The following is a 23,995-nucleotide window of genomic DNA, read 5'->3' as shown; positions in this document are numbered from 1 at the left end:
CCGTACTCATAAAAATGCTCCACTGACGGTCAAAATTGTAAGAAAATACATGTTCGCGTAATTACTTTCCACCCTGTAGGCATTGAATCGCGGCACGATATTCGTCATTGTGCACCCCACTCCGTCATAGTGCAGTTACAAGCGGCCCAGGTCCAGACATATTAGACTTGTGCAAATAAGTCGTCATCAGTAGCGGCGGAACACCTTCAATTAACCCGCGCCCGGCTGGGGGTCCTGGATTTCCACGCCCTGCCCGGGGGGGGGGGGGGGTGTTTGAACACCCCCCCCCCTTGTAACTCGGCTCCTGGGCCACGTAAGGATACGCGGAAGGCGGCGTTCGAAAGAGCGTCAAAAATAATGACGAAATCACTTCCGTCAATTTTTTGTTCAGGTCAAAGGTCAGGTCACCAGAGGTCATTGAAGGCAAAATTTCGCCGATTTCCAGGTCGAATGTCGAAAATTTCCAAGAAGCCAACGCATAACTCGGGAACCAATAGAGCTAAAGCGCCGCGAAAAAGCGCATTCGATAGCCCTATTAACCCTCGCCCGCACATGGGGGGGGGGGGGTGGTTGCCACCCCCCCAGGCAGTCTTTCTGCTCTGCACTCAACATTTTTAGAGCTAGAAGGCTGATTTTTCGTATAGCTGCTCGTCTATCCTTTCTTGATGTCCACTGAAAATTTCAAGTTTCTGTGATTTTTGGTTTCGGAGATATGACCTTGTTTTTCAGGTCATGTCATGACCCAAATGGCCAATTCTCAACATCTTGCGTTTGCCATGGGCCTTGTGAGCTTTTGACACCCTGATTTCGGCCTTTTTTGCCAGTCTTACCTCCCACCTATCATGGAACATGTTGTTCGACGATGTACAGGGGTCAAGGTCAGGGTCAAGGTCAACCTAGGTCATCTAAGATAATTGCGTTTCAGGCAAGCTGAATTTACTTTTTGTGAAGTTTTTTGACTGCATTTTTGGTAAAAGCTTCTCAGATCATGATTTCATGTGATATGGACCCAAAAACAATCGGTGCACACATCAGTATACACACAGACACACACAGACATACAAACACATATAGTTGACCTTGACCTAACTTGACCTGAAATGACCTCAGCATCAAAATTCTGGTCGGATAGTGTGACAAAGAGGTTCTAGCTGGCTTGGCACCAGAAAACAGCATCGTCATCGGTATTTGATAAGCAGCGCACTTGATATCCAACGGGGACCCAAAACCGCAACATTTTTTAGTTTGACCTGACCTGGAAGGTCAATGACTGACCTGAGAAGGTAAAACTGGGTATCATTGGATTTGTCTCTTCCCAAAGAATCTTTTTGGTCTTTACTGCTAAGCTCTATCTCCAACAGGAACGAAATGGCGCGGGGGGGGGGTGGCAACCCCCCCCCATGTGCGTTCTAGGATGGGAAAATGGCATGTGCGGGCGGGGGTTAACGCCCTTTCTGAGTAATACTCTCAGATTTGACCTAACGTCAACGGTTTTGTCTGCAGGGGGCAAAAACTGCAAAAATAGCCGATTTTTTTCGGAAACAGTTTTTCTGCAATAACTTTTGACCCAAGTCTTGTACGAGCTTACTTTCACCGGCATCGTGTTCCTCTCGTCCAGACGCATCGAATGAACTATAACTTGACCTTGAATGGTCAACTTGAAAATTTGACCTCAGGTCAAGGTCATGACCTGACCGGAAAGGGTCATGTTGCATATCAGTCGATCCGTATCGTCGAGCTGAACACATCTACGGCGTTTTCATCGCTCTAGCATGCCTCTATCAAAAGTTATTTGCGAAAAACTGTTAGATACCATTCGTGACCTAAGATGACCTCAGGGCATAAACAAGGGTCACGGACACCATTTTCATGTTCAGTGTGTCTAAACCACTTGTAATGTGGTGTTTGGGAGTGTTTATAATGTCTTTCGTCCAAAAGAGGCGCATTTCATTTTTTTTTTTTTGAATGAAATATGTATCAATTATCCATGAAAACAAGGTTACGTTGTCTGTTACCTTTACAAAGTAAGCAATCAGACAGCAGAATATAATGTGCGATATTAATGGAATGCATCGTCATGTCATATTACTGTCCCTTATCGTAGGAAAGCTCCCCAGATACTGCGTTTAATACAAAGTTCACTTAGACTAGATGGTCAGCTTAGGACGGTGAAATTGTATGCTGTGTGATTTTGTGAGCTTTGAGTTTGGATTTAAGCACGGGAGACAACAGATTCTCAATGATGTCACACCAAATACTTATATCTACGAAAATGCGCATGATAGATAGATAGATAGATAGTTTATTGACACTGCACTCTTGATAAAATACACACAATACATAAAATACAAAATTCTATACATAATGCAATACACTAAAAATATACATAAAAAGGATAAAACTCGAGTGAAAACGTGTCCATTAAAATAACAAAATACAATATGAGCACCGCGGACATGGCGAAGCACAATCTAAATACATATTATGAATCATACTTTTCAAGAATGTTCTTACATAGCCTTGCGAGATCTAAAGGGTGTGCATCCATAAGGACAGTTAGACCGGAAAAATTTAATCTGGGGAAATGTTCTCGAAGTGAATTTGATTCTGGGCAGTCTAAAAGTACATGTTTCTCTGTTTGCACTGACCCGCACGTGCACAGCCTTTCTGTCTCTGGTATGCGCGACCACCTCCCCGTTTCTATTTTTAACCTGTGTGAACCTAAACGGATTCTTGTAAAAGCGATGCGCTCGTTTTCAGGTACATTTGCCTCATACATACGGTGTCGCGCGACATTCTGATTAAACTCACGGTATGTTGTCATTCGCGTCGATGTTGATTCTAAAATTTTACAGCGTAAGGTTTCCATGTTTCTTTCTCTAAGTGACCCGATTTCTTCCGTTTGTAGGGAGTTGACATAACGGCCAGCTTGTGAGCCCGACGGCACTGATAAATGCATGGCTAACTGGGCGGGACTGCCCTCGAAATCATCTCGTGATGTCAGCTTTCCTAGAAATTTAATTTGGTTCTCTTTAACCACTGTCTTTAAGTCTGGGTATCCCAACTCTGCGTGAACAAGGTCACTGCTTGTCTGATTCCTGACTGACAATAGCTGTTTTTCCGCGGACAATACCGCCGTCGAGGCATGCTTAAAATCGTTGCAAAGCCAGCTTTCACAGCCATACAGTATTGCACTACAGAGAGCACTTTTGAATACCATCTCCTTGACAGGAAATGGCGCGTCTTTGTTTTTCTTTAAAAACGCGGAAAATTTCACTAAATGACTGCGCTTAAAATCTATGTGGGCTTTGACTTGATTACGCAAAGTTGCATTGCTGATTGGTGTTCCAAGATAAATGTACTCATCTGTGTGACTGATGGATACGTTATCGAAAACAAAAGGAACAGTGTCCCCTGCGTTAATCGCCATAAACTTTGACTTCTGCGGGTGTATTTCCATTCTAATGGTGCCAACTTCGCGGTGCAATAGTGCTAGCTTTTGTTTCATGGCATCTCTGGATGTGGCTAAGACAACTGTATCGTCCATGAATAGCAGCGAATGGGTGTTACTGAGAAAACCGTCAGGTCCAAACGTCTTTATGGCTCTGACCGTACTGTTGATATAGAAAGTGAAAAGGGAACAGCTGTTTGCTGCGCCTTGTTTTACCCCAACCGAAGACGTAAATAAACCTTGCCCTAAGGCATTTTTGCTAGCCTGCAGACTGTTAGCCACTGCTGTTAGATATTTCATGCCGGACATACAGGATACAGGACAAGAAAGGAACATTAAACCCACGATTCGCTAAATAACTACGCTAATCAACGCTACATCCATATTGAGTTGCGGTGTGCGCCTGGTGGCGGCCGGACGTGTGGGCGGGGCGCTCCGCGCACGCGCTCGCTGTGTGAGACGGGGTCCGCGAGTACCGTGCTTACAATGGACGTTAAGTGATTTTCTGATAGACAAATCGCAATGTTGCGTGTGCTCCAGCTGTGCTGTTTTTCAAGTGAGGGAATGGCGCCACCAGGAGGAAGAGGAAGAGGCCTCATACAACAAAGGATTCAGGAACTGCAGCCAAGGAGCGCAAGCCCTCAGAAAAGGCGCCGGAAAACGTCGGGTGAGTCAGCTGACACTGGAGTGTCTGAGCTAAAAGAATTGCTTGAACGGCAGATGGCAGATTTTTCTAAGCTGAGGGATGAATTTCAAGGCATCGCAGATATGATGAAAACGGAGTTGAGATCGCTCAAGGAGAGGATAAGAGACCTAGAAGAGCACACAAACAGGAAGGACGAGGAATTAGAAAGCATGAATGCGAGGTTAAAAGCATCAGAGAAAATGTGCCATGCACTTCAAGAGCAAGTACATGCAAATGAAGTCATCTCTCGGCTGCCCACCCTCATCCTCTCCGGGCCGGCGGTTACAAAATCTGCACCTCCACGAAGGGCGGCGCGGCCGGTGACCGGACCGCAGGCGGGCGGGGACGCCGCGCATGCGCTATCGCCGGGCCATCCCAGCCAGACGCCCGCCGCGGGCGCTTGCTGGCGCTCGCCGGCCGGCGGGGCGGGGTCCGGGGGTACATGATCAGCTGATGGGGCGGGGCAGGCGGGAGAGGCCGCGACCGAGGAGTCAGCTGACGGTCGACAGGGCCGGCCCGGCAGCTACGCGGGGGCGGTGATCGACGTGTCGACGCAGCTGGACAGCAACGTCGTCCAAGCGGCGGAGACACCGACGAACCACCAGCAACCAGAAGACGTGGAGGCGACGGTGGTGACGCTGCTCAACTCGACGTTTCCTGGACTGAACATGCAGACCAGCGACATCGACAGAGCACACCGTTCCACACAGTCGCTATCTGGGTTCAGAAGTGGCCAATACCCTAATTTTCGACAAATTTTAAAGCGTGATTTTCTCACATTTCCTGGTCGTAAATTGATCAGACTGTATAAAATCTCATCCAGAAAAAATATTACTCATTCTGGCACAGATTGGTGGGCTCCCAAAGTACACCGTTCTGTTTTGCTCCGTGAGACCGAACTTGTGCTGCGATTTTCATGTAAATGTTGACGAGTCTCCTGTCATATTCTTTGCTTGAACATGCGTAAGTAAGATATCAGCTGAAAGGGGAAAATGTGCGGAATCCATTGATAGCAAAAGTGCATCTAAAAAACTTCCCACTCAGTTATTGTAAGCTAATTATTGCACACTTGCACAAAGCAGAAGGGCTTGAGGATTTCAATATTTACATAGGCCTACCAAAAAACGCACAGCGTGCTTCACATCGAGACAACGTACATAACATATACCGTACAATTGTGATTCATTTGCTGAAAAAATTAGGTCGGCATCACACTGCCGGCAAAAGTTATTGCAGTTTTAGTGACGCTAGGTCGCCGCCCGGCCGACCCCGATCAGGTCGGCCGGGCGGCGGCCGTGCAGCTGACGTCCGTGCGGTTCTGCAGCTGACCAATCAGCTGCGAGAGAGGAGCGCGGTCCGTCTAATCGCTCCCAGCAGTTGCTTGTGCTGAGGGGTGCTCGACGCTCGTGTCGATTGCATTTGTTGGTTGTCGATTGTCGATTGACTTGTGGGTATACTCTACTACACCTTTTTGCACTCAAAATAGGCATCTTTTCATTCAATTTCGGCGAATTGCATTCAATTTTAGCGATCTCTCATTTGCTTCGAATAGAGAGATCGCTAAAATTGAATGCAATTCGCCGAAATTGAATGAAAAGATGTCTATTTTGAGTGCAAAAAGGTGTATTTACTATTTATATACTATTATTACTATTTATATACTATTACTACTATTTCGGTACCACGGTACTATTTATAGTCACCGTGGGTATACTTTCTGGTGACCAATAAATGTACGTCGTCTTAACTGAATGTAATCTGATCAAATTCAATAAAGCAAAAAGACATCCAGCCAACAGAACATCGTAAGAATGTCCGATATGGTTGATAAGATTCAGAGTTTTGGGGAGCAGCCATCGACCAGAATGAACCTTATTGGTTTTTGTATGTAACATTTGCATTGCTTTTGGAAAGTTTCAGTCAGATATCTTCAGAAATGGCTATGTTATCGGCTTTTGCATTTTACCGTAGTCGGTTAATCATAATTTTCGATATTGCAAAGGCAATTTCAGTACGTTCTTGACATCGAAAACCAAAACGAATAGCATCATCGTGTTCCAGAGCTCAAATTGCATCCGATGCACATCTTTTTTGTTGAGAATGTTCAACTTCAAAATTTTGCCTCTCTGACCTCGCCGTGACCTGACCTTCATTTGTCGAATGGAAATAGTTTCGAATCGGACGACCCAGATGAAATCATTTTTAGATGCTTTTGCCGAAATGGACCATTAAAGATGTGTCGCATGACCTTAAAAATGTATACATTTCCTTCCATGACCTTTTCCATGACCTTTTGTGACCCATGACCTTTCCATGACCTTTTGTGACAAAGTTAGGTTTCGTTTGTCAGCTATTCCTATCAGAAGCCGTTTGAACTTTTATTATTGAACGAGTAGTTTCGGAGACAGCAGGGAAGCTATGCAGAATCCCCTCCCGAGTCACCCACGTTATGGGATATACCCGTCATCCGCAAATTACGAGCAAAAATATTTTTTTTTACGGCAATGATGTATCAGCATGGATGCTCATACGTTCCCATATGTGACCTTACGGTTGACTTCACATACAATAAAAATTGCTTGGCAAAATGTCAACTGGTTAACGGGTTATCGCATTTTGGCCACTTCCGAACTCAAATAGCGGCTGTGTGCGTTCGCGGGACAAGATCTGGTGTCGCTTTGTCAAGTCAGGTACGGGCTCAGTGCGGGACGGTATATAGCGGTAGGCTGAATCTCCGTCACAACAGTCGTGGTAGTGAGTTATACGTGTCAGAGTCACTCACACACTACCGACAGGAGATTTTCATGGAATGTTTGTCTCTGAAAAAGCAGCAGAAAATTTACACGACGTTTACACGTCAGGGTTCGATCTTTCTGAAGGAGAAAAGGCATGGGTACAATGTGCGAGTGGATGACTGGGAAACGCTACGAGGGCTTAACCCTCGCCCGCACATGCCATTTTCCCATCCTAGAACGCACATGGGGGGGGGGGGGGGGTTGCCACCCCCCGCGCCGTTTCGTTCCTGTTGGAGATAGAGCTTAGCGGTAAAGACCAAAAAGATTCTTTGGGAAGAGACGAATCCAATGATACCCGATTTTACCTTCTCAGGTCAGTCATTGACCTTCCAGGTCAGGTCAAACTAAAAAATGTTGCTGTTTTGGGTCACCGTTGGATATCAAGTGCGCTGCTTATCATATAGGGGAGAGTGGGGTAAGATGCCCAGGGTGGGAAAGACGCCCCACCCCCTCTAGCGGGGAAACAAAGAATCGAACCTGGAAATTAATGTTCTTAGCGTAAAGCGGAAGCCTGCCTTGTTAACTGCACAAAAATTTGCGAAGCTCAGTTGGGCAACGGCTGGCTGGTGATTGCATGTTTTTTATTTGCTGCTTTCAAAAAATATTTTGGCGTCAAAACATTGTAAATATCAAAGAAGGTAGACAATTTTTGCGTCCCTTGCTATAGTCGTGATACATTGACATGCGTGTACTGTGTCCCAAACAGTTTGTTTCAGGGTGTAGTTTTATGGCTAACAAATTGTGCTGATTTAATGTTACTTCGGTACCTTGGGGTAAGATGCCCCCTGTCCTGATGGGGAAAGACGCCCCCCTAAATCCATAGGCTGTCCTTCAAGCAGCCCGTCAAATCATTTATTACATACTTGTGATGAGAGACAAAAGCCGATCTGGGAGTATTGAGAGTCCAGTACGGTCGGGTGCTCCCCATGCCGGTCTCTCGACCCACACAGCGACTTTTTGGGCGGCATCTGACTCTGAGAGCCGTCACGACGGCCTCTGTGGGCCCCATTATTGGCTCCAGGGCCCCTCACGACATCCTTTGAGGGCTCCCACGTTGGCTCCACGGGCCGCGCTGGCATCTGAGGTCCCCACGATGGGCTCGAGGGCCCTCAAGCATCATGAAGACCATATAAGGGCCCCACAGTGGTCTCCGAACGCCACCACGGAGGCTTGTTTGGCCGCGCTGGACTATGATGGCCCTAATGATGACCCCTGAAGCCCCTTACGACTACTTTTCAGGGCCCTTACGATGACGTTTGGTGTCTACTGCAGGCTCGAAGGGACTACTGATTCGTTCAGGCGATTCACGTGCCTATTTTTGTCACTTATAGTGCAGGGGGCATCTTACCCAACGCCAGGGGGCGTCTTTTCCACCCTGTGGGGTAAGATGCCCCCTTTCACTTCTTCAGGAAAATGCTTAATAGCAAAAAAATTTATCATGTTTCAGGCACGAAAGAGTGATATTTTTGGAGAAAAATGATGCCGGCTTCCGTTGAAACTCCAAGTTTTGGCTTTCCGATCGTCATTTTCGAATAATATATGACATAGTCAAACCCTGGGCATCTTTCCCCACTCTCCCCTACCGATGACGATGCCGTTTTCTGGTGCCAAGCCAGCTAGAACCTCTTTGTCACACTACCCGACCAGATTTTTGCTGCTGAGGTCATTTCAGGTCAAGTTAGGTCAAGGTCAGTTATATGTGTTTGTATGTCTGTGTGTGTCTGTGTGTATACTGATGTGTGCACCGATTGTTTTTGTGTCCATATTACATGAAATCATGATCTGAGAAGCTTTTACCAAAAATGCAGGCAAAAACTTCACAAAAAGTAAATTCAGCTTGCCTAAAACGCAATTATCTTAGATGACCTAGGTTGACCTTGACCCTGACCTTGACCCCTGTACATCGTCGAACAACATGTTCCATGATAGGTGGAAGGTAAGACTGGCAAAAAAGGCCGAAATCAAGGTGTCAAAAGCTCACAAGGCCCATGGCAAACGCAAGATGTTGAGAATTGGCCATTTGGGTCATGACATGACCTGACAAACAAGGTCATAACTCCGAAACCAAAAATCACAGAAACTTGAAATTTTTAGTGGACATCAAGAAAGGATAGAGGAGCAGCTATACCAAAAATCAGCTCTCTAGCTCTAAAAATGTTGAGTGCAGAGCAGAAAGACTACCTGGGGGGGGGGGGGGGGGTGGCAACCCCCCCCCATATGCGGGCGAGGGTTAAAGGTAGTGTGCCAGCTTTCTTGGACCGTATGGAGTTAATGGCCCAGATAAGGAGAACCGGATTTTTAGAACTTATCCATACCTTCAAAACTCATCGAAACGTCTTAAATTCTTCAAATTTTGAGTACCCCAGTGCGAAATTCGCCCCGACGGGTTGTCGGTCGTACCCCAACCACATTTCACACCACTATGAACAATAAATGCACACACTGAAATCGCTATTACCGATATGCTCATCCAATCAAGTTTCGATAAACCCGTTCATCATCAGCTCCTGCGGTTTCGAACACTCCTGTTAGGTGGTGCGGTAGACCACGCCCAAAGCCAGGACCCCGGTAACGTGAGGTAGCCGAGTCAGGGCAGCGTGCACTGACCCAAGCCGGAGCCGCGCGTCCTCCCGGTGTCATGTGATAGCCCGGGGCTGCCCGCGGGGATGCGGTAGACCGCGCCCAAAGTTGCGGCCCCGGCTTGGGTCAGCGCACGCTGCCCCGACTCGGCTACCTCACGTTACCGGGGCCCTGGCCTTGGGCGCGGCTTCTGCTCATACTTTGTGGTGCGGTGGTGGTGCGTCGGGCTGCGCGCTCTGACTTCGGCCAAGAAAAATGCGTCAGCTGATCATTGTCATTTCTGCCACTTGCGTGTGGTGAAATGGGGTTATAACTTATAAGACGGCTTTTTCATATCAATTATTTTGCATAAAATCATATTTCAAACCATAAATAATGTTCGACAGCCAAATAAAAGAAACAATACCAATACGGGCTTACAGTTTAAGGCTCGACATTGTGTTGTCTACGATTAGACAGCTGATAACTCATCCCCGTACGTCGTATGGTCGTAACACTATAATGACCTTTGCTTATTGTCACAAGTGCGCCGCATTCGCGATTGTTGCCCGACGCCTGTTTGCAGGTGAGCCCACTACAGTTGTTATACATATCTAAAAACCGATAAACTTTTAGGCGAAAAAGGCACTATTCCAGGCCCATTTTTGATTTTTTTTTGCGATATTAGGTAAAAACAGAAGCTTCTTATCCTAGGAAAAATAAAATGGGAAATCTTTCAAAGGTGGCACACTACCTTTAAGCTGTAGCTGTCAGAGCTGTAGCTGTCAGAGTCAGAACGGTACGCCATTGCAGGTGTGGTGCGTGATAGCAGCAATGTATGCCGTTTATATTGTGTTTGTTTGTTTGTTTTTTTGCTCAAAGAGAACCGTGCATTTATTTCCAGTGCCCATGATGAGTGATAGGTGTGCACTATGTCGAGTGTGAACGTTTGTTCGGTCAATTGTAGGGGCATAGGGGAATATCGCAAAAGGAAGGATGTGTTCAATTATCTGAGGAAACTCGATTATAATCTCTTCCTGCTGCAAGATGTGCATTGTGCTCAGGATAGGATAAATTCGTTTAGAAACATGTGGGGATCAGATATCGTTATTGCACCTCATACACATAATGCTAGGGGTTTGGCCATTTTGACAAAAAATAGGGGAGAGTGGGGCAAAGCGGCCACCCGGGGCAAAGCGGCCATCCATCGTTTTAGCCCTCCACAGCTGGCGTCAGTTCCAATTTATGATTTCCAATTATACTTCTCTTTGCGGTCGTTCGAATGAGCCAGACCGGGGTTTCAGGCCCATCGCCATTGTTCTGTGAAACACGGAAAAGCATTTCTTGCCAGGTTACCAATTATGTTTACAATTTTTAAATGTTATTTTATTCCATAACCGTTTGGAATTTTTATAAGCGTTTTTGTCCATGCATTGCGTGGTTATCGTACATGCCTTCTACCAATTTTAATGCTTTTTACCCCACTAATAGCTGAGCTGGAATATTTTGGTCTCGGACGGTATGCGCGGGGCAAAGCGGCCGGGGCAAAGTGGCCAGCCCCCAATTAGCCATAAGTTGTTTCCATCTGGATAAAAACATTATTTATATTCAAATGTGTCGTCATGCATTCATCTTGGCCACTTTTCGGTTACATGAGTTACCAAATTATGCAATTAAATGTTTTTCCAAGAAAATTATTTCTTTGTTTAGCAATAGGTGGGAAGATAACAAAGTAAACATCCATCTTCCCTTAAACCTTGTCACCATCAAACACCCTAGTCGTGCATGAGGCAACTATTCTGTTTCTCATATCGGGACTTGAGAAGTCGCCAGTGGCCGCTTTGCCTCAGGGATGGGGCAAAGTGGCCAATATGCTATAGGTTTAAAGTTTTGTCAATATCTCCCATATGTGAACGCCTTTGGAAATGAAACGCAGTTGGAATAAAAGACAATTTAATAGGGATCACATTGGTATAGAAAGAATCTTTCCAAGTTTAAAAATCAAGCGTCGGCATCGTTAGAAACGTTAGGGTGGCCGCTTTGCCCCACTCTCCCCTATAGATGTTAAATTCGGGACAGTAGTTGCTGACGAATATGGCAACTATTTGATCGTGAAAGTAGAAATTAATCAATCTTTTGAAATGATAATAGCAAATGTATACGGTCCGAACACTGACAGACCCGATTTCTTTGAAACAGTAGAAAACTTTTGTTTTGAACTTGCTGGAGAGAACACGCCAGTACTCATTGCAGGCGATTTAAATGTAGCTCTGGATTGGGAACTCGACACATTTAATTACAGTCGTGAGAATAACGTGAGAGCAAGAACAAAAGTACTTCAGCTTATGCAAGACAATAGCATGCTTGATGTGTTCCGTGAGATGCACAAAGAGGCGAGGAGATATACTTGGAGAGTGAGGAGACCGGCACTCAAACAAGCCAGGCTTGACTACTTTCTAGCATCGGAATATCTGTCCCCATTCATTTTAGAGTGCAACATAGTACCAGGATATCGTACAGACCACTCAATGATAACTATGAAGTTAAACTTGAATGATCAGACGCGTGGGAGAGGGTATTTCAAGTTTAACAAATCGCTTTTGCGGGACTCGGCATACATTGAGAAGATAAAGCGAACCATTAAGCAGACTGTGTTGCAATATGCCTTGCCGGTATACAGCATCGACTTCATCGGCAATAATATGACGGAGATTGAGTTTACTATCAGTGATGCGCAGTTGTGGGAGGTACTTATACTGAATCTGCGAACGGGGACAATCTCTTATAGTATACACAGGAGTCGCCAAATTAGGAAGGAAGAGACGGCACTGATGAATAGAATAGCTGAAGTTGAAGCGGAGTTGTGTACTGACAGTTCTCACGGTAAACTTGATGAGCTAGATGTACTAAAAAATAGGTTAGAAAATATGCGGAAGGAAAAAATCGAAGGGATCATTACCAGAGCAAAGGCTAAATGGTACGAGTGTGGTGAAAAGTCAACTGCGTATTTTTTGGGCTTGGAAAAACGAAATTTCGTTAACAAGTTAATACCTTTCCTTTCGGTTGGGACGGAGAGGGTAACTGAACAAAGTCAGATTATTCAGAGATTGGTAGAACATTTTAGAAATTTATTCAAGGAAAGGCCAGTGAATGAATTGGAAATGGATAGCTTTATAAATACGCTTAGTGTTAAGATAATATCTGAAAAACAGAAGAAGGATTTAAGTGCACCGATAACCATAGATGAGATTAGCTTAACGCTTAAGAAAATGAGCAATGACAAGTCACCAGGCCTAGATGGGTTTCCAGCAGGTTTCTTTAAATTCTTTTGGGCTGATTTAAAACATTTTTACTTCCGTATGGTTCAAGATAGCCTTCAAAATGGTATGTTGCCATTGTCCCTGCGTGAGGGATTAATAACGCTTCTTCCTAAAAATAAAAAGCCAAGGCATCAAATAAATTCATACCGTCCAATTACCTTACTTAACTGTAGTTATAAAATAGTGTCCGGTGCAATAGCGAATAGGCTGAAATCGGTTGTTGGGAGCGTAGTTGGGAGTGAACAAACAGGTTTTATTCAGGGGAGATTTGCTGGTGATAATACTCGACTGACATATGATTTGTTGCAATACTTAAAAGAGAACGGACGGTCGGCGCTTTTTCTTAGCCTTGATGTTGAAGGTGCGTTTAATTCCGTAAATTGGACTGTTACCGCAGCAGCCGCAGAGGGCGCTGGCGAGCCATTGTAGAGGGCATCACCGTCCAGTCATGGCCTCGGTTGTGCCGTGAGATATCAGCTGATCGTTACGTGGCTAACAGATGATCGATGCGCAGAGGTCAAACGGGTCAAGCGGCGCAATGGAGGAATGGTGTTGTAAGTGTCTTTTATTATTATTTATGTTGATTTATGTGTCGTTTTGTATTCATTTAACATCTGCTTATTTTCTGGCTTCTAATATCGACTGTTTTCTTTCAGAATTACGTACGAATATACAGCTACAAACTGACTGTCTCGAACAATCGATCACTGCGCCGAATTAAGACGAGCACAGACAAAGACGCTGTAACAGTAATTAACACCAAATTAACTGTAGCATAGTTATTGATATCGACAATTGTAGCAGTAAATAGGCCTCACACAACTAACCACAAGTAGGGGAAGTATTTTAATTGATAAATCCCAAAACTGATGAAAACTGTAGATTGCAAATGATATGTATTTTAACACTGTCGTGAACCTGATATGACCTTGTCCCTGTGTTCCATTCTTGATTGTGTAGATTTTAGCCAGTAGTGTAGACATTTCATTCCTGAGCTCCCACCTATCCTGTGGCCATGAGTCAGACGAGTGAGAAACTTGAAGACCATGTATCCGAGGATGGCAAAGGCATGGCAATGGGTGCTCCACCAGGTGCTGTTGGTGGAGCAGAACAGGATGATGCTGCATCGGAGGCCAGTCAGGGATCAGGAATGAGCTCTGCGAGTGTGAAGTCTCGGATACAGGTGATGCGGATTTTGGAGCAGCACAAGAAGGCGGAGCTGAGGGCCAAGTTGGCTGCACTGGATGCAAAGCGAGAGCTCCAGAGACAACGTCAAGAGCTCCAATGGAAGGAGGAACAGCTGTCACTGGAGACAGAGTTGGCAGTTCAGTGGGCACAATCAGAGGTGATTGATAAGTTTGAGCGACAGTGTGTCGATGATATGCCAGTGCCCTCTGCACCCCTGCTTTCTGCTCGTGCTGAGCCTTCAGCGGCTTCTGTCACTACTGCTCAGCCTTTTGTAACCCACCTCGCGGAGCCTGGTCCTGCTCCAGTAGATCCACTTCCAGTCAGTGGATCTCATCCGACTGTGTCACCCACAGAACCATCTGACCTGTCTACAGCAGTGAACCAGGGACAGCAGCCAGGAGTTGTTGATGTGCTCACAGGTTTGACACAGCTGCTGACTGAACAAACGAGGAGAAGTCTTCTTCCAGCTCTGGAACCACAAGTGTTCAAGGGAGATATTGAAGAGTTCTCGCTCTGGATGAAGTCCTTTGAATGCTACATCGAGGCAAGAACGGTCTCACCTGTGGAACGGCTGCACTTTTTGGCACAGTACACTGCTGGTGAGGCACGCAGGTCAATCCAAGGCCTTCTTCACCTGCGCACTGAAGATGCATACACCAGAGCCAAGAGTCTGCTGACAGACAGGTTCGGTAATGATTTTATCATTGCCAGCACCTACAAGAAACGTCTGAGAGATTGGCCGCCTGTGAGAAGTGGAGATGGTAAGGCACTCCGTCACCTTGCAGATTTCTTACAGCATCTCCTGGCTGCCACAGAGGAGTTTGCTGGTCTGCAGGTGCTCAATGAACCAAGTGAAATTGGCCATCTCATCAAGAAGCTCCCACGATACATAGTAGAAAGATGGAAGCGAGTGGTTGACATCAGCATCTATGAGCCTGCCCCTGGCCAGCAGGCTGGTTACCCCAAGTTTGTGGACTTTGTCAACTTCCTGATGAAGGAGGCCAGAGTGGCATGTGGGCCTGTGACCATTCAAGAGGAATCTGCAGCTACAGAGAAGCAGGCTCCAACAAGGAGACAAGTGGGACCGGATAGAGCTCGTGTTCTCTTGGCAACCACTGCTGACAAGAAGGAGCCCAAGTGCATGATTTGTGATGGAATTCATCAAGTCAGCGCTTGTGACGCTTTCAACAAGATGGAACTCTCTCAGAAGAGCGTGGCCGTCATGAAGCACGGTCTCTGCAAGGGATGCCTGAGACCTGGCCATGTCTGGCGCACATGCAAGAGAAGAATGAAGTGTGAGAAGTGCTCCCGTGGGCACCCAACTGTTCTCCATGATGACGCCCTGTCTGTCCCAAGGAGAGAGAGAACAGAGCCCACTGCCTATTCTCAGTCTGGAGAAACACAAGTGAAGGCAGTGACACTGCAAGTAACAGCCAGTGACAGAGATATCAACTGTTCTCACACCATGGTTGTACCGGTGCGCATCTCACACGCTGAACACCCGGAGAAGGAGGAAGTGGTGTACGCATTGTTAGACCCACAGTCGGATGCGTGCTTCGTCAAGGAGTCTGTTGCCACTCGCATCTGCGCTAAGGGAGAAGACGTGCTCCTCGAACTCAGAACCATGGCTGGTGAAACTACCATGAAGACGACAAGCATGAAGAACTTGATCATTCGACCACTCGACAGTGACACAGAAATCAAGATGCCTGCTACCTACTCACGCAAAGACATACCAGCAGAGCGGCATCTCATCCCAAGAGCTGAGACAATCGACAAGTGGCCGCACCTGAAGACGGTGTCGGAAAAACTGCCGCCCTACTTCCCAGGTGCCGAAGTTGGCCTGTTGGTAGGCATGAACTGTCCACGCGCGATCAAACCAAGAGACATCGTTCAGGGCGATGATGAAGATCCGTGGGCAGTCAAGACGGACCTGGGATGGAGTGTCGTGGGCCCCGTGCAAGGTGGATACAAGGAGGACTCAGCATGCCGCTACGTCAGCGTCACAGAAGAACGACGAGAGCTGTGTCACTTCACCTTCAGAGTACACGCTCAAGAAGTGAACCTGATGCAGATTGCACGAATGATGGACACCGACTTCCAAGAGCCTGACGTTGACAAGAAGATGTCATATGAAGACCAGAAGTTCCTGAACCTGATGGACGAGAAGATGCATCAGAGAGAGGATGGACACTTTGAAGCACCACTGCCTCTCAAAGACCCAGCCTTGCGATTCCCAAACAACAGACAAGCAGCAGAGCGACGGCTGACAGGACTGAAGAAAAGATTGAACAGAGATCCCTCTTTTCGACATGAATATGAGATGTACAGTGGATCTAGTTAGGATCTCCAGACGTAACTAGATGGCGTTGAGCCTTAGTCGAGTCCATGTCAAATTCAAGGGGAGGTCAGTACCGAGCTGGGCACGGTGGGGAGGTGGGGAGGGGCGAGGTCACGGTGCGGGTGACCTGTCAAACAGCCCCGGCGCAGCTAGGCGCTGCCGTAGGCAAAGGACGCATTCCAGCCGGCTCGCTGTTCCATATCGCGGTGGCGGGCCTGGCGGCCCGTAGCCTGACTGCTTGGAAGGAAAGGATAAAGGCATGGGTTTGCCGTGGTCGGTTCATCTATTGTCACCTATATGACGCACTCAAAGTACTGCATATGTGATGTTGGTAATGCATGATGCTATGGTAGGTATTATTGTTGGTAATGATTGCGATGTTGGTAATGCAGGTGGCAGTGGAATACTAGCGAATGCTCCGAGCGCCGAATAGCTTAAAGGATTAAATAAGATTATAAATACAGCCTGAAATTTTCATTGAAGATAATTCCAGCACCAGAAATATCCTTCACCAGTTTTGGACGGGCTGGTGTTTCTTGCGTAGAGCGCCTTTTGACAAATAATTGTCATGGCCGGCGATTTTTTTTTTTTGTATGACGGGTCACATCGCACTAAGGTCAAATTTAGTCGCTAAAAGGGGATGAGAAAAAGTGGACGAGTATCGCATTTTTGTGTATAAGGTTTCGAATACAAAAAAACTAAGCCAAAATAAGTTAAACAATAAAAAAATCATAACAATATATGACCCGAAACTAACTTCTGTTTTGTATGATCATGATTGGGTGTAAGACCCCGGTCCAGCCTGGTTCAACCCGGTCTCATGGGTGCTGGAAATGAGACCGCTTTATGGTCCCGGCGTTTTATTCTCCGGGCGGGTTAAGCCCGTCCAGCGTTTAGCCTTTCAAGACCCAACTCAGGGTCGCGGTTGTTTTCGCCCCGCGCCCCAGTCGAGATGCAAAGTTAATAGTCACACGAAGCTTAAGTTTAGGGCCAGCCAAACCAGCCTAGTCTGGAGTCACTGTTAAATGTATGCATTAGATGAAAGAAAAAGGTTTTGTAGAATCGATTAGTTTCGAAGTCATATATTCAGGGGCCTCAAATAAAGTTCGTGTGACTATCAACTTTGCATCTCGAATGGGCTGAGCGGCAGGCTAAGCGCTAAACGGGGCTAACCCACCCGGAGAATAAAACGCCGGGACCAGAAAGCGGCCTCATTTCCAGGACCTGGTTCGGCTCCCTCATTTACCTTCGGGCTTGGTCTCGTGACATTCACAGACGTCAGACATTCAACAAACAATTTTGGCGGAAACACTATCCAGCAAGCTGCGCAGGGGCGCGGCGCATTGTGACAGGTGCTCGTAGCGTTGGGGCTGGGTGATCTGTGTGCCGAGTGCGATATCGTGGGTTCGAGCCCCACTCGGCTCTGGTTTTATCTAGACACTAGCCAAAACCTTTCCTTTTACTGCAATACTGACCAGCACGGTGATTTATCTTTCCCGATATCCCCTTAACAAAGTCAAAATTGTCGCACCTATATATTTTTTTCTAATGTTTTGCTGAGTTTCATGAATTTTCATTTTTTTGTCGTTTCTCTGGACCCATTTCAACTCGTGATTCTTTTCGATCCGATAAAAACCCATCAGTGCTGAGCGTGCCAAATAATGGAAGAAATTATGCAACTGAATATAAATTTAGAAAAGCCTTACACATCATGCAAGGATCGACTGAAAGTATAGGTCCTAGATTTCAATTATGATTGGTTAACATTTTTGCTGCAAGTTTGAGGCGTTGCCTTTCGCTTGCCCGTTTGTTTGAGATAGCTATTCCCTTCAGTCGCATTCTTGCTGGCTTCACATGATCAGAGTGGTGTTTCACCGGCGATCGCAGGACGCTGCTATTACGACGTGTCAAATTGGGTTTCCATGGAGACGTCAACAAGCCCATTGCTCCAACACTACCACAAGTGTGACGTCAGCAGATATCACCGGTGAAACACCACCCGGGATACCACCATACCTGAGGGAGCGCACCCGCAACCAGCATCCCCTCCCCTCAGCCGCGGCGCAGTGGCGGGCGGCCCACTCCCGGCACGCTCCACGCCGCTCCACGCCGCGATAGCATCGCGTCACCCCCCCCTCCCTCCTTCCCCCACAATGACCGGTGACCTCGCTCCCCTCGGGAGTTGGACTCGCCCTACCCCGACCGTAGCGCCACGTGGTGGCTCTGGAGATCTTAAATAGACCCACTGTACATGGATGACATGTTGAAGAGGGGGTTTTCAGAGCCTGTCCCCGAGAACGAGCTGCTCCTTGACAACGGGAAAGTTTGGTATGTGGCGCACCATGGAGTCTACCATCCAAAAAAGAAGAAGTTGAGAGTGGTGTTTGACTGCAGTGACGAGTATCGAGGCCTCTCTCTGAACAGTCAACTCCTCCAAGGACCTGACCATGCCAACAGCCTCACAGGCGTGCTGATTCGGTTCAGGAAGCATCCAGTAGTCCTGGGATGCGATATCGAGGGGATGTATAATCAAGTGGGAGTGGATGCTGAACACAGGAATCTACTGAGGTTTCTCTGGTGGAAGAATGGAGACCTGACATCTGAACCTGCGGAGTATAGGATGACAACTCATCTATTTGGAGCCACATCGTCGCCGTCGTGTGCCATGTACGCACTCAACGCCACTGCAGACAAGTTCGAAGACACTCATGGCGAAGAGGCTGCTAACTTCATCCGAAGGAATTTCTACGTCGACGATGGCCTGATCTCCACTCCTGACGCAGACACTGCCATTCGCCTGGCGAGAAGCACCTCCAGCATGTGCAGAGAAGGCGGATTCAGGCTGCACAAGTTCGCATCGAATGATCCGGAGGTGATGAAGAACATCCCACCAGAAGACCGGTCGAAGAACCTGCAGAACGTGGAGCTGGGGAAGGAGAAGCAACCACTCCTCGAACAAGCACTCGGGCTGCTGTGGAATGCAAGTGACGACACGCTTCACTTCACAGTGGACCTGCCGAAGAAACAGCCGACAAGGAGAGGAATATTGTCAATGGTGAGCTCGGTCTATGACCCGCTGGGTCTTCTGTCGCCCTTCGTGCTGAAAGGGAAGAACATCCTCAAGCAGCTCTGCTGCAGTGGTAGCAGCTGGGATGATGTCATCTCAGAAGATCTGGAAGAGCTGTGGGAGGCATGGAAGAGCGACACAGAGAAGCTGCCTGAGATCACAGTTCCCCGTTGCTATGCTCCAAGAGACTTCGGGAAGGTCAAGCTCTATGAACTCCACCACTTCTCTGACGCGAGTGTGGATGGCTGTGCTCAATGCAGCTACCTGCGAATGATAGACGACGAAGGTGTCATCTCCTCACAGCTGGTAATGAGCAAAACCAAGGTCACCCCGAAACGACCTGTGACAGTGCCAAGATTGGAGTTGATTGCTGCAGTGATGTCAGCAAGGGCAAGTCGATTCCTGAGAGATGAACTGGACATCAACGATCTGAAGGAGTATTTTTGGACGGACAGCAAAGTAGTCCTTGGCTACCTCCTCAACGAATCCAAGAGGTTCCACGTGTTCGTAGCCAATAGGATTCAGCAAGTGCGACTCGCCTCCTCACCCGAGCAGTGGAGGTATATCAAGTAGAGGTGGCAAAATGTGGACCCGAGGACCCGGTCCAAAGAACCAGTCTGGACCCATATGGGTCCAGACCGGTTCCTGGAAAATTTCTGACGGGTCCAACCGGGTACTACCATAAACTATACATCTTGCACACCACACATTTTTGCAAAATATGAAGTGAATGAAGCGAATGTTTCTTTGCACACAGTAGCTCATAAGTATTCCCAGTGGGAAATAGGCTGTTTTACATGATGCAACTAATGATACATACAAGCAGTTTGTATTAATTGACTTTTGGGGAACGGGTCCAACTGGTTCCGATTCCAACTAAGACCGGGTCCGACTGGTTCCAGAAATGTCCAGCCGGGTCTGGTTCGAGTCTGGTTCCCAAATTTTTTATCTTTTGCCACCTCTAATATCAAGTCAGAAGAGAATCCGGCTGACCTGGCTTCACGTGGTCTGAGCGTGGATGAACTCAAGGACAATGAGTTGTGGTGGACCGGCCCATCTTTCTTCAGAGAGTCAGCTGACCTGCCGGCCGAAGAAGTGACCCATGAGGTAGATGAAGATGATCCTGAGGTCAAGCAGTCGAAAAGGGTCCTCGTCACACACGCCGACGCGGATCCAGTGAGTTACGATGGACTCCCGAAAAGACTTGAAAGATTTTCGAGCTGGTTCAGAGCGAAGAAATCACTCGCCATCTGTCTGAGGTACGTACGAGTTCTTCGGAGAAGGATGATGGAGCGACTTCGTCTTCAGCAGGGCCAAGTGAGCGAAGAAGTCGATGCTTCCCTGACTGATGCACCGATCACTGCCGCTGAAATGAAGGAGGCGGAACGAATCATCATCAAGTCGGTCCAAAATGATGCATTCAAGAAGGAGCTGAAGACAGCGGCAGAAAAGAAGGTGGCTGGAAAACAGAGTGACCTACACCGACTAGACCCGTTCGTGGGTCAAGATGGAATCCTGCGCGTTGGAGGACGCCTGCGCAGAGGCGACGTGTCTACAGCGGTCACTCATCCTGTGATCTTGCCGAAACGCGGACATGTGACCGACATGATCGTGGCTCACTTTCACCAACGCACACAACATGGAGGCAGAGACATGACGCTGGGAGAAATCCGTGTCTCTGGATTTTGGATAATCCGGGGAAGAATGGCAGTAGCGAGGCATATCCTGAGATGTGTGAAGTGTAAAAGGTTCCGTGGAACACTTCACAAACAGAAGATGGCGGACTTACCAGAGGAGCGTCTGGAACCAGCTGAGCCCTTTTCGTACACGGGTGTGGATTATTTCGGCCCCTTTTTCATCAGAGAGCGCCGAAGTGAACTGAAGCGTTGGGGCGTGCTCTTCACATGCCTGAACTCCCGTGCCATCCACATAGAAACAGCCAATTCATTGACTACAGACGCCTTCCTGAACGCCTACCGGCGTTTCGTTTGTCGCAGAGGACCAGTGGTACGATTGTACTGCGACAACGGAACAAACTTCGTTGGAGGAAGAAGAGAGCTGGAGACGGCTCTGGACGAGCTGAGTATGGACAAGCTTCGGCGTGAGCTGCTGAAAGATGAGTGTGACCTGGTGGAGTTCCGGATGAACCCGCCGCGCTCAAGTCACATGGGAGGCATCTGGGAGCGGCAAATCAGGTCAGCCAGAGCGGTTCTGACCAGTCTTCTTGATGGTCATGGTCAGCACCTTGATGACGAACTGCTCCGTACTCTGATGACTGAGGCCGAATCCATTGTCAATAGCCGTCCCCTATCCTACTGTAGCATGACTAACACTACCACTGTAGAGCCGATTACCCCTAGCCAGTTGTTGACTTTGAAATCCAAGGTAGTGCTAACTCCTCCTGGTAGATTCTGTGACTCAGACGTCTACGCTCGGCAGCGCTGGAGACGGGTCCAGCATCTGGCCTCCCTCTTCTGGACCAGATGGAGGAGAGAGGTGCTACCGACGCTGCAGGAACGCAGGAAATGGACTCGCGCCGTACCGAACATCGAAGAGGGCGACATCGTCCTGGTCGCCGACGACAGCGTTCCAAGGAATAGCTGGCCGCTGGGACGTGTCATCAAGACGTACCCCAGTGCAGACCGCCTCGTGCGGAGTGTGCAGATCCGGCTGGGCAAGGACGGTGCAGTGTACGACAGGCCCATTCACTGCCTCGTGCCAATGGTAAAGGCAGATAGCCGGAAGTGAACAGTAGAGAACCCGGGAGTCCCTGTCGGGGAGCCTGATATACTGTGGTGGGAAACTGTGGTTTCCTGTGTGTGCTGTGGTTGTGATTGGAAATTTGGGCGTCCCCAAATTTCGGGGAGCCATGTTACCGCAGCAGCCGCAGAGGGCGCTGGCGAGCCATTGTAGAGGGCATCACCGTCCAGTCATGGCCTCGGTTGTGCCGTGAGATATCAGCTGATCGTTACGTAGCTAACAGCTGATCGATGCGCAGAGGTCAAACGGGTCAAGCGGCGCAATGGAGGAATGGTGTTGTAAGTGTCTTTTATTATTATTTATATTGATTTATGTGTCGTTTTGTATTCATTTAACATCTGCTTATTTTCTGGCTTCTAATATCGACTGTTTTCTTTCAGAATTACGTACGAATATACAGCTACAAACTGACTGTCTCGAACAATCGATCACTGCGCCGAATTAAGACGAGCACAGACAAAGACGCTGTAACATGGACTTTCGTGAGACAAACACTCAAGGCGAGGAATTTTCCAAGTTACATATTGCAATGGTTTGACTTGTTATGCAACGGCGCTTATTCAAGACTTCTGTACAATGGTCATATTTCAGACAAAATCGCTTTGGAAAGATCATGTAGGCAAGGAGATCCGTTCAGTTGTTATATTTTTCTTTTAACCCTCGCCCGCACATGGGGGGGGGGGGGGTGGTTGCCACCCCCCCAGGCAGTCTTTCTGCTCTGCACTCAACATTTTTAGAGCTAGAAGGCTGATTTTTCGTATAGCTGCTCATCTATCCTTTCTTGATGTCCACTGAAAATTTCAAGTTTCTGTGATTTTTGGTTTCGGAGATATGACCTTGTTTTTCAGGTCATGTCATGACCCAAATGGCCAATTCTCAATATCTTGCGTTTGCCATGGGCCTTGTGAGCTTTTGACACCCTGATTTCGGCCTTTTTTGCCAGTCTTACCTCCCACCTATCATGGAACATGTTGTTCGACGATGTACAGGGGTCAAGGTCAGGGTCAAGGTCAACCTAGGTCATCTAAGATAATTGCGTTTTAGGCAAGCTGAATTTACTTTTTGTGAAGTTTTTTTTACTGCATTTTTGGTAAAAGCTTCTCAGATCATGATTTCATGTGATATGGACCCAAAAACAATCGGTGCACACATCAGTATACACACAGACACACACAGACATACAAACACATATAATTGACCTTGACCTAACTTGACCTGAAATGACCTCAGCAGCAAAATTCTGGTCGGATAGTGTGACAAAGAGGTTCTAGCTGGCTTGGCACCAGAAAACAGCATCGTCATCGGTATTTGATAAGCAGCGCACTTGATATCCAACGGTGACCCAAAACAGCAAAAATTTTTAGTTTGACCTGACCTGGAAGGTCAATGACTGACCTGAGAAGGTAAAACTGGGTATCATTGGATTCGTCTCTTCCCAAAGAATCTTTTTGGTCTTTACTGCTAAGCTCTATCTCCAACAGGAACGAAATGGCGCGGGGGGGGGGGGGTGGCAACCCCCCCCCCATGTGCGTTCTAGGATGGGAAAATGGCATGTGCGGGCGAGGGTTAATAATGGAATGTTTGCTGGAGCAAATACGGGACAATAAAAGCATAATAGGAGTCTTGGTGGGCAATACAGAATATAAGTTATCATGCTATGCAGACGATGCATTATGTTTTCTCGACGGTAGTGTCAACAGTTGTCGGGCTCTGTTTCATGACCTCGGAGTTTTTGCAAAGTACTCGGGACTCGAGCCAAATATAGACAAGACTGAAGCATTCTGGGCCGGGGCTAACGTGGAAGATAAAAGTACAATTTGTGATGAATT

General features: G+C 47.4%; 1 protein-coding gene and 1 long non-coding RNA gene across 2 annotated transcripts in view; both read left to right on the top strand.

Annotated features, from left to right (window-relative positions):
* Positions 1–4,306: 4,306 nt before the first annotated feature.
* The window catches only part of LOC122387050 (respirasome Complex Assembly Factor 1-like), a 35,413-nt gene continuing 15,724 nt past the window's right edge, over positions 4,307–23,995 (top strand). Inside the window, exons 1-3 of the mRNA XM_043376849.1 lie at positions 4,307–4,360; positions 4,604–4,845; positions 6,802–6,826. Of these exons, the coding sequence (XP_043232784.1) occupies positions 4,307–4,360; positions 4,604–4,845; positions 6,802–6,826 (321 nt within the window). The remainder of the gene's footprint in view (positions 4,361–4,603; positions 4,846–6,801; positions 6,827–23,995) is intronic.
* Positions 12,395–22,578, top strand: LOC122387072. The gene is made up of 2 exons (XR_006257495.1): positions 12,395–13,364; positions 21,846–22,578. It is a non-coding gene; the product is annotated as an uncharacterized LOC122387072 (long non-coding RNA).

This window comes from Amphibalanus amphitrite, unplaced genomic scaffold (genome assembly GCF_019059575.1).
Source record: "Amphibalanus amphitrite isolate SeventyFive unplaced genomic scaffold, NRLGWU_Aamphi_draft 000272F_arrow, whole genome shotgun sequence".
Lineage (NCBI taxonomy): Eukaryota > Metazoa > Arthropoda > Thecostraca > Balanomorpha > Balanidae > Amphibalanus > Amphibalanus amphitrite.
This window is presented reverse-complemented; position numbering and strand designations above follow the sequence as displayed.